Below are 12,068 nucleotides of genomic sequence, written 5' to 3' on the forward strand. Positions count from 1 at the left end.
ATCCATCGATTATAGGATGTTGTTTTGTTAAGTCTCTGACTATTAAAAGTTATAAAATAACCATCTGACCATTCATATGCTCTAAACTTATCCTTTTACATTAGAAAAATTGAGAGCCATTTGAACTGGCCGTTGTTAAATAAAATGTTAATATGAGATAAAAATAATAATAAAATAAACATATATTATTATTTATTGAATGAAGTAAAATAAATACAAAATTGAAGTAAAGGAACATAATGATTTACTCGTATATGTAAACATGTAAACGAATGAGCATAGTAAGAAAACAAAAGAATAAGTTTTTGTTGAGGCTTGTATGAAAAATTTCTTTAAGATAGATTCGTCCTCTCCTAGATGTTTTGGGTAAGTTGGACGTCGGTTTCCCAAGATACAACAACAAACGATCACAACAGTATGTATGGTCATAGTGATCAGTCGAACACAATATTGCATTTCTCTATCATCGGAAAGAGCGAATTTTGAAGGAATTTTTTATGTGTTTTCCTAATTCAACATTATGAATTGTTTCTTAGATTTGTGTCTCAACTAGTCTATATATAAGGATAAAATTATATGTTAGTGATGTTTAGTGGCTCCACCGTTACTTTCTAACACTGACTCGATGACATAATATTTCAAGCATTTGCTCGACAATATAGTGTAAACAGAGATTCGATCCATAAAATACATCCCAAATGATTCTAAGATCATATTTTTATCATATTTCAATCAATAGGTTAACATCCAGCTCAAATGGTCGTCAACTTTTTAATGAAAAAGTATAAGTTTGAAACATATGAATAGTCGAGTGATTATTTTGTAACTTTTAATAGTTAGATGACTCAACAAAACAGTATCATATAATTAAGAATGTTTTGTAACTATTAATAATTGAGACTAAACAAAGCAAAGCACGAGTGATATTTGCGTACTTCATAAAAAATAATCTGTTTAAATAAAAACCTAACAACTTCAAATATTTTCCATCATTTCTTTCAATTTTTTATTTATGAGATTCCAACCCCCAAAACTAAAATTCTAACACACATCTTTAACACCAGAAACAAAGTTATGATCAAATATTGAGAGGGACCAATTATTTAAATTTAAAATAATAGAGATTTATTAAATATATTATCTAAAAAGGTAAAGAAAAAAGTATAATTTTACTTAATTTTAAATTGATAATGACTTAAAATATTATTAGATCAAACTTTTTAAGAGGGACGAGCCTTTCTGACTTTTCATGTATCTTTGTCCTTATATAATATTGTCATTTATCCTTTCACTGATCGACTTATCTGAATCAAGTATTATAAAAAATTCATGATGGAGACAAACTGTTTCAATTTACTTATTTAAGGGACCTACATATCGTATTTTCGTTCGATTAGACCAATCAATAAAATTTAAGGTAATTTTATTTTATAAGAGCAAAACAACACAAATGCATTTCATTTTCATCCTTTTAATTTTTAACAATGGGAAAATGGTGTACATATTTTTCATGGTAGTTGGAATCCTAATTTTAAAATATCAATTGTGGAAATATTAATCAATGCTTACAAAGCAAAGTCATTTGGCAAATGGTGGAACGAGGAGAACAAGTGAATATCAATTTAAAGGATGAAAAATAAGAATAAAAATAACTTTAAATTATTTATTTTATGAAAACATATATAATTATATTCAATTTTTAATAATATAATACTAAAACTGTATGAAAATTTTTATTAAAAATATAATAATTCAAAAATATGAAAATTATTAATAATATAATAACGAAGATATATGAATTTTATGAAAATAAATTTATAAATATTTTGAAAACCATACAACAATAAAATAAAAATTATTATTATTTTTATTAGGTCCACTCTATTTGAATTCATAAAATCTCTATTTAATTATCAGTTTGAATGATTCCAACCAAACCAGACAGATAAGTTTAATTTTGGATGGTATGTTTTTAGAGTCATGGCCATAATATAACATTCAAATAATATTCAGATAATTATAATCTAAATTATTATCTGAATTAATTATTACAATATTCAGATAATTACAATCTAATTCAATAAGTTTAACAAACAATCAAATTTATAACCGAAACATATTTAAATCCAATATGTAAACGAAAATAAGTATTGATTTGAACCCATTCAAGATCCAAACTTGAAATGCTAAAATAAACAACTATCTTCCTATTTATCATATTCAACACTTCTATACTAAATAAAAAATAATATGATAATTTTTTTAATAGAAGTTACTATTTATGACTACCATCATAAACTAAATACATAATTTAGACATTTTCCTATAACATTAAACTAATCACTTTTGATCATATAAGGACATACATGGAAAAACTTAAAAACTCAACCAAAAGACTCAAATAAAAAATAGATATAAGTAAATCTGATTACATTGGCAAACGAACCACAATAGTGGATTAAGCTATTTAAAGACCACTGAGAGCTGCAAATCAGAGTCAAGCGTCATGAGAAATTATCCACTATCACAAAATCACATATCCAAATTTAATCCAATGGTTCATAGCAGGGAAGATCAACTGGGTTACAAACGAGCACCATATTGATCTGTCGTGGCATCGTCAAATCCAACTCTGAGAAAACATAAAATAAAAATAACAACCAAATGATTGAAAAAGAAAACGAAAAACGTGCCACAAAGCCAGATAAAAACGTGTCATATAGGCATAATTATTCTTATTAAAAAAAATAAAGAGAGAAGAAAATCAATGGTCGACAACCAACATCAAAATTGGTGCCGCCACCTGCTAAACAATATCAAAGAAGAAAAAATTGTTCTGATCTATAAAAAAACGGTATAAACTCTGAAGGAAAAAAAAAAGAGGGGGGAGAGGGGTTAGGGTTCCTACATAATTCAAATCTAAATACGTACTATTGTGAATTTTAATATGATAATTGAATACATTTAAAAATAGTAATTATTACATGAATCAAATGATTTCAATGATTAATGAATTATTATCTCTAAAGATTTCAGTTTTAAACATGATATGTGCATAAATGTTTAATCATTCATTATCAGATGTTTGAAAATCTTTCAAACACATACACTACCTTTTAATTAACTCAAACTAATCAAACAAATATTACTTTTTTCGTTGTAATTAAAAAATTTATTGAACACATAATTAATTTTAACAAAATAAAGAAAAAATAATTTTTTAATATAATGTCTAAATTACTCATAACTCGAAAGAAACTTTAATTATAACTTAAAAGAAATTCGACATATACATTTTATTATTACAATCGAAAAAATAGTGTTGTGAAAGAAAACGAGAGAATGAAAACTATAAAAACTCAACCTAGCCAGAAAGTTTGATCTTTCCATTTTCTCTACAGAGAAAAGCATACATGAATATGAAAAATATTTAAGGAAAGAACATGGGAAAAGAGAAAGAAACAAGTTGGCCACCAAAAAATATGTAAAAGCTAAATCCAAGTTTACATGCTTCCAGCTCTTCCAGGAGTGGGTTTTGTTGATTTAATTTTCGCCATGTTAACAAGATCTCCGAACAGCTTATCCTCGGGTTTCGACGGTTTACTCGGTGGAACGTAAGATGGAGTGGGAACCTGGTAGGAAGAGTTTCTCAAGGCATTGTCATCTCTGATGGATAGCCCATACATTTGCTGATCGAGATACGGTTGCTGACCATAGCCATACACTCCCATTTGGTCGCCATACATCTGCTGAGGATACATCGAACCCATCTGGCCTGCCGCTGGCATTTGCTGTGGATAGATTGAACCTATCTGCCCCGCTGGCATTTGGTGAGGATACATTGAACCCATCTGGCCCGCCGGCATTTGCTGAGGATACATTGAACTCATCTGGCCAGCTGGCATTTGCTGTGGAAGCATGCCCATATACTGTCCCTGGACCGGCTGTGGCTGATAGCCAGCAAACTGGTTTCCTGGAGCCACATGGTTGGTAATCGTCGATAAATGACCAGTTGTGATTGGCTGAATGTACATACCGGCCATCTGATCACTTCCCATCTGCTGAGGTCCTTGAGTAACCACTGACTGGGGATGCTGAGCACCTGCAAGGGAGCCTGAGTCTGCTGCCTGTGCTTCCCAGGGTGGTGGCGGAAGTGAGGCACTGCTCTGAGCACCTTCTCTCCATGCAAAAAGAAAGTTTCATAAGATATAAATGTAGTGGAAACAAGAATATACTTATTCATCCTGCCAAACGAAGCCTAGAATGTGTCCGTCCCTAGGGATTAGTGCCAAAAGTAAAACGATATGCTTGTGTGTTTGTGCATAAGAAACCTATTGTAATCAGAAATGAACCATTGATGGGTGAGGGGGGCTGCTGCTGCTGAACCAGTTGACCATTCCAGGCAGGAACTGTGCCTTGAGCATATGGCTGCTCGTATTGTGGTGATCCCATGTTTGGTGCAGTTCCATTCGCGCGAAAATTCTGCTGCTGCTGAATTTGAGGAGTCCAAGGGTTGGTTTGTCCGGCCAAATGTGAAGACTGGGTGTTAATAGAATTGGAGGTGTTGCTACCATCGGAGAACATGTTGAAGAGAACGAGGGCATTCTCCTGTGATGCAGGAGTTGCTGCTTGTGGATGTGGTTCTCCCAAAGAAACAAGGGCAAGTGAATTATCTGCCTTTGGTGAATTGAAGTCATCGCCACTAAGCAAGTCCATTTTGGGATTGGCAGACGGTGGAGGAGTTGAACCATTGGTTGCAGGAGCAGCAGGAAGCAGTAACTGATTAAATGGTGAATTTTCAACAGTGCTTGAAGTGGACCAGTGAAAAAAAAATCCTGTTAGTTAAAACTCGAGCTACAGGAAATATTAGACGAAGGGTTTTAGGTAAACCCAAAATAGTAGAATTTCAATGTCAATCCTAGCACCCTAACACTTGATAAGTAACTCAGCCATTCCTGATAGAGATAAATGCACTACTAATCACTAGATCTAAAATGTTCAAAAGATCGCCACTTCGACATAACCAAGCACCCGCAATCAGGCAATTTATTTCAAAAAACCCAGCAACTAAATCGTACCAAGGACTTCTCAAAATAAATGATTCAAAAAGATGAAAGAAACTCGTAACCAAGTTCTGAGATTCTGAGAAAAAGACTATGGTTATCACCAGTAATGCTTAGGAAAAGTATAATGCAGTGCATATAACAAACAGAACTTACAATTCTAAGCATATTCCTACAAATTTGTTGTAATAAAAAAAATGTAGAACACCAAAAATTTTAATCCTAGATCCCTGCATATGCAATCCAGTTCAAAGATGCCAAATTACCTGGCCTCAGTCTGCTTGCTACTGTCTCCAGTATCAATTAGTGGACCATCCGCATTCACAAGTTCTTTTGCAGGTTCAGGCTTAGGATTGCTTGCTTGAGAGGAAGTTCCTGAAGCTATTGCTTCATGCCGTGCTAGTAATCGCTGCAAATCATCATTCAATGCTAAACCTTGACATAGAAGTGACTCATCCCTACAATGGGTAACCAAAAGTTGATATAAATGTAAAATGTATTTCACACAATTTCTTACAAAATTCCATAGAGGTTAGTAGCCAACTATCCATGCAAGTCACACGTGAAACATGCCATAATAAGTGAAAGTATCACACAAATGCACAAAAAGATACTCATTGGCATTGGTTAGGAAAAAGATTTTGATAAAAAAATCAATTCCTTCACAGACTGCTCCAGCTTCTAGTTACCATAGCAACGGATAGAATACAATTGAATAAAATAATGAAGACCTTTGATCTGAACACATGATTTCACTACCTCTTTTTGGTAAAGTATTTTAACAAATGATACTAGCACAGATGCCTTAAGGACCACGAAATAAAAAGAGAGTTCCATACAGAAAAGCATGTTACATCCATGAAAGAACATGATAACATCAAGTCATCAACTTATAGAAAGTATGAAGGGCCCCAGGGAAGTTTTATTAAAAGAATGTTTTCTTACGATGTTGAATTAACAAGATGTACAACTCTTTGTTTGTAATTACGACACTGCTCCACCAAATCAACAATCACCTCCTGCCTAAGTCCCTGAAATGGTAGAAGAAAGACCAGTAAATATGCAAATAGAAAATGAACTTAAAGAAACCACAACAGCATTATGTCTTTAGATTTAGCAGCTTGAAACATCAAAAAAACTTTTGAAAAGATTTTTCATTATAAGAGCTCGAAAACTTAAGTTTACACAGATAAACGGGTTCACCATCTGATGAATTTGAGCACAGCCAACAAATTTTTTAAACAAATACCAGTTATATTAGAACTTTGATAGTCACATTAAATCCAATTAAAGACTTGTCCCTTAGAAACTACACTACCATGTGCTTGCCAGAATACGATTGATTTAGCAATAAGCTTGAAATACCAGTTATATCAAATTGTGATTTGTGAACAAATACCTCCTTGTTTCCAGGATCTATTGCATTTAGCATTTCTGCAAGGACATCCATAATACCACGTGCATTCTGAATTTCTGTCAAACTGATCAATGAAACTTCTGTTAAAAGACTCGAAGTATAGCAATGTAATTTCACTACCATTAATGTGATAGAACAAGCCATTCATCTTGTTTCAACTATTATAACTGCTCTAATCTGTGGACAGTCCCTACTGCTCTATTTCTAGGAGACATGGATATTCATTGGTGTGATGACACTGCAGTCATGTTTATCAGCTAAGGGCAGGGAGCACTGATGTGATGACCAAACTGAAGTTGAAACAAGTAGGAAGATTTTCACCCAACAACTCAATTTGATCTCTTCAAAGATTAAATTAAGGAATAAAGAGTTCAGTTTGACAATTATTTTAATACATAGAAATACTAAATAATTTAGTCTCACAAACAGAATGGATTCTTATTCTTATGAAGTCATTATCAAAAGCATATTCCAGTTAGCTCCATAATTTATTCATTAGACAATGATAACAATAATTTAGTATGGGCACCAGCCTTCTGCATAACCCTTTTACTGCAGCACATTTCTAAAAAGACTTCAGAATGTTTTTATAAAACACACGTAGGCCATCATGAAACTGAATAGGAATAATACAAAATACAAAAAACAACATGCTTTTATACGACTAAAAAACTGAGGAACAAAAAGGAAAAATACCTCAGGGTTGGAAACTCTGACTCTGCAGAAGACCTAGCTGTGTCTTGCTGATCAGAATTGTGCATGTTTGGAGGATAAGAAGACAAAGGTTGTGTTTGAGGAGGAGTAAGTACAGGTGCAGACCTCTCAGATCTTGGTGGGAATACTGCCCCGAGACGCTGAACAATAAACCAATTTGACTCGAGGAAAAATTAAAAGGAAAAGGCCACTTGTGTAGAAATACTCTTTGTGTATCAATAAGTTTTGAATACAATGTAAGTCACAAATGAAGAATAGAATATGACGAAGCAGATATCAAGAAATGCAGCATGTCCCATAGACTCATACAATTTGAGATGAGAGGCCTAAGCAAACATACCAATAACTCTTGGTATGCAACATAATATTGTGGATATCTTGCCCTTGCACCTCCAAAAGCTTCTTGCCAAGTGTCAATGAGAGTCAATATCTTCTCTTTAACATTGAAGTCAGGCTACAATTGAGCAGTACAAAAACTGAGAACAAGTTTTACAAGAAGAAAATAACTACAAAATGAGACTCCCTACCTTCTTCTTGACTATTCTAACCATCTCATGAAGAACACCTTTCTCTGCAACATGCATATGGACAATGTCCCCGCAGTTTTTTATGATAGTTTCTAGCAGCTAGAATGTAGAAAGTAAACCAGATTTAAACAATTTCAGTTCAGTGTACAAAATGGTGACAAAACGGGCAACATAAATTATCATTACATCTAGACACTAGTGGAAATCAATGAAAAGTTATTAGCAGCTTACAGTTAGTGCAAGAAGTTGAACTTCAGGATTTCTACTTCCAAACTTCTTTTTTATACCTTTCACGACATCTTTTGCTTGCCTGATAATAATCATAACATTTCACTACTAGATTTAAGAAAGCAAAAAATTATTCAAACTTAAAAAATATAAATCCAGTCACCTTCGGGTGTTTCTCCTCTGGAGAGAGAAAATTGAAAATTGAAAAAAGAAAGGTCAATAGAAACCATAAAATCAGAAAACTAAACCTTTACGCCATTCTACTTTCAAGGAAGTCATAGTAACTATAACAATCAACCAGAAAAAGTGACCAAAAATAATTAACAAAAAACAACAGTATAAAACATAATTACCATGACGCTGCTCAAGTAAAACTAACTAAAACCCAGTTAAACTTCGAGTTCGAGAAAGGAAAACTTAAAAGCAGAAATAACCCAGTAATCCTTCACTTTGAGAAAGTAGCTGAGCTCTATAACCAGTCAAATTCACATGGAGTTAAGCTCTCCATCAATCAACAAAATCTTACTTAAAAGCTGTATTATCAGATACATCCATGAAGAAATTACACGTCAACAAAGAAAGAAAAGGCAAAACAAACTGATCAACCATTATAATTTTTCTGAACCAAATCTCTCCCTTTAAATTTACATGCTGTAAAAGCAAAGCTAAGTAGCTAACATTTAACTTCTCTTAAATCTACAATCACTACAAGAACAAGTGGAGAAAATTTTAAAAAAAATGGTAAAAGTAAAAAAGCAATTCGAACACTGAAATAAGAAAGCACACTAGATTCACAATTTTCATGCTCATTCTTTATAATCAAATTGAACACAATCATCAATTGAACCATAAAAGCAATAACAACTGAACACAATCATCAATTGAATTATGAGACCAATAGCAACTTCTTAGAATATGGGAGAAAATTGGAATCCAGAGCAACGCATACCCAGGATCGTGATTAAGGATGTCGCATATCTCGATATTCCGAGCCCAATCAGGCCCGATCAGCAAGTCACTCGTTGCGCTCTCCACCATAGTGTTCACCATCTTCGCTTATAGAAAAAAAAAAGAGAAAAAGATTCGCACACACCGAAAACAAAAAAGCAAAAATACTCCGATTTCAATCACCGTCGGGCACGGTCGTGAAGAACGGTAGAATATTCCAGGGGCTACTCCGGAGCACTCAAATCTATCTTTTAACAAATAAACCAAACAACAGTCCAAAATCAGCAGGTCCCTCCCTTTTCTTCCTCGCTTTACTCGCCTTTTGTTTCTGAGATCAAATCAAATAGTTTTTTTTTCTTTTTCAGTTGAAAAAAAAAACAACATTTTCTACCATTTTCTTTTTCTCTTATATATAACTTTTTTCCCCCAATTATTTGAGAGGTGAAATAAAAAAAGTAAAGACCAATCATCATCAGACACGTGTCATTAAACTGAAGCATAAACGTACCCATGTTCTAGTTGTACTTCTCCCGATACGGATTGATTTGTCGATCCTTTACATCAGACGGTTGTTTTTAAGTTTCTATCGTTTTATAACTGAACTTGTGCATTTGTGAGAGGGCCTTACAACGGTGTCGTTTCTCAGCATACTGAATTTTGAAGGAACTGCTTTTGTGTATTGGTAACCGTAAACTTTGTTTCTTTGTTTTCTAATGATTGAGACCATCAAGTATTTCCTAGCATTTCTAAAAATTAAGTTGAATTCAACCCCCAATTGGTTTAACGGATAAAAAAAGGGATGTATACGGAGCAGGTTTTGATGGGTTTCGACTCAATTTCATGTAGTCAATTTTTTCTAAAATTTAAATTTAGGTCGAATTACGGTTTTTAAAGGATAATGTTGTATTAGGTTTAGATTAGGGTGAAAATATTTGGTTATGTCTGGCGTGAATAAATAATATAAGGGTAAAATGCATGTTTAGTATCAAAATTATTACTTTTGTTTTGTTTTTATATCTAAATTTTATTTTTTACAAAACTATATTTAATGTTTAGTTTATGTTTCAATTTGATATCATCCCGTTAAAAGATTAACATAATTGTTGATGTGACAATTTTAAATTTTTTTCAATGACGACGTGGTATTATCTTATGGTGACAAGTCAACATTACAGTCAAGTTTTAAACAGTGAGGTACCAAATTGAATATAAATTAAACGTTATGTATGATTTTAAAAAAATTGGGTACTGAAATAAAACAAAAATAATAATTTAAATACTAAATGTGCAGTTTACCCATAATATAATTATCTCTTGTATACTTTATAATTGTAATAATACATCCCTTTATATTTTCAATTAAGTCCCTATTTTATTTAATAAAAATATAATTATACATATATACGTTGAACTGAATGTAATTTTTTATATCTAAAACAACAAATCAGGTTTCGGGTTTGAAACATCCCTAAATCTAGATCAAATCAGGTGACAGGTAGAGGAGTAGAATGTTCAAGTCAATTTTTAGTCGATCAAAAATTCGATCCATGACCATTATTATACAAGACATTATATTTTTTAAAATAAGGTCATATTGTAAATAAATAAAATAAGATTATACTCTTAATGGTGTTTTACAGTTCCCAATCTAAAATTATATATCAATAATTGTAAACAAGTTAAGTTAAATTCAACAATTAATAATAATTGAACTGGTTTAAAATTACCAATAGTATGTTATACCTATTATATGGTGTTTAATTAAATCGGTATCCCGAGTCTACGTTGCATCAATTCTATTAGATTAAAATTAGAAATTAAAACTCGTGTAAGTGCCATTTGAAAACCTGGACTTCGAAATTTTATTTTGGATTTCAAAAACAAAGTAAATTCATAAATTTATTACAAGTCATTTGCTCGAAGGTCAACAGTAATTAAAATTGGAAGGGTTAAAAATAAATTTTGGACAAATTCGAGGGGCCAAAATGAAGGGAGGCGGAATCTAAGCAAGCAAAGAATTGTGTAAAGAGAAAGCTACGAAGGTATGTATTATGAAAAAAAAAAACAGACGAGAAAGAGAAAGCAAACCACACTATGTTATTTATTATACGTGAGATTTGAATTTTGATATATTGTTTAAGGAAATACATATTTATAAATTTAGAGATATTTTACACACTTTAATTATCTTTATGACTAATATTTACAATTTGATTTTTGAATTTATTTATATAATTATACCTCTCGTGTATGACGTTTTTCTCGAAAAATCACCGGTGACCGGTATATTTACCGATCTAATACCGGTCAGATTATATTTCCTGATCTAACACCCGTAATAGTAAAGCGCGTTTTCTGCCCCCGCACTACATGTTGATTTGGCGCCACGTGGGGTATAGCGCCTCCTATACCGCGCTATACGCTGACATGGCTTACACGTGGGTATAGCGTGCCCCATGATCCGCGCTATACGTCACGTAGGGGTATAGCGCTGCCCCTGCTAGCGCTATACCTGAGTATGAATTATATTTAGCGCAAACCAGGTCCGCGCTATACCTTTATCTGAATAATTACATATAGCGCGGTGCAAGTACCGCTTCTTATATGGTTATAAATACCCTTCACTCCCCGTTAAGTTTCTCACATCTCTCTCCTCTTACTTATAAATTAATACAACAATTTCGTCAACGAGTAATAATTCTGGTAATTTTCTCATATTTAATTTAGAAGTTCGTGCGATTTTTCGTTATAAATTTTGTCATAATTTTTTTTATTATACTTATTGTTTATTATGATTATTTGAAAAAATATTATACTAATTATTTTCAATTAATTTTTGTGTTTGTAAAATTGAAAAGCATGAGCATACGTCAAAATAGTTTTGCGGTACATGTAATAATATAAAATTATATTATTTAAATTATTTACGTTGATGTGTAAAAAATTTATTGTGTTATATTTTCGTTCATATATAATTTATTTAATCAAGTTTGTTTCAATTATTTTTTTTTGCAGATATAATATTGTCGCACTTTTAAACTCAAAGAATGGCGCGACTTTCAGCTATTGTTTATTATGATGGTGAAATTCGAGAAGATGAAATCGGTGTTGTTTTCGTATCAAATGAGCGTGTTAAAATATCATTCAAGAGAAACATAACTCTTGAGGAGC

The 12,068-nt window shown here is 32.3% G+C and overlaps 1 protein-coding gene across 2 annotated transcripts; it reads right to left on the reverse strand.

The window, feature by feature from the left end:
* Positions 1-3,416: 3,416 nt before the first annotated feature.
* LOC120150059 (TOM1-like protein 9) lies at positions 3,417-9,278 on the reverse strand. 2 transcript variants are annotated; one of them, XM_039162766.1, is made up of 11 exons: positions 8,899-9,278; positions 7,953-8,031; positions 7,722-7,820; positions 7,535-7,648; positions 7,177-7,334; positions 6,463-6,544; positions 6,009-6,094; positions 5,330-5,521; positions 4,353-4,819; positions 4,037-4,174; positions 3,417-3,973 (listed from the first exon to the last, which is right to left on the reverse strand). In XM_039162766.1, exons 1-11 carry the CDS (start codon positions 8,997-8,999, stop codon positions 3,504-3,506), a joined length of 1,986 nt encoding a protein of 661 aa, XP_039018697.1. In that variant the 5' UTR covers positions 9,000-9,278; the 3' UTR covers positions 3,417-3,503. The 2 variants fall into 2 exon arrangements, with proteins under 2 accessions (XP_039018697.1, XP_039018696.1); XM_039162765.1 differs by having other exon boundaries at positions 3,418-4,174; positions 8,899-9,276.
* Between the last annotated feature and the right edge of the window lie 2,790 nt (positions 9,279-12,068).

Source organism: Hibiscus syriacus, unplaced genomic scaffold (assembly GCF_006381635.1).
Source record: "Hibiscus syriacus cultivar Baekdansim isolate YM2019G1 unplaced genomic scaffold, ASM638163v2 tig00111013_pilon, whole genome shotgun sequence".
NCBI classification, from domain to species: domain Eukaryota; kingdom Viridiplantae; phylum Streptophyta; class Magnoliopsida; order Malvales; family Malvaceae; genus Hibiscus; species Hibiscus syriacus.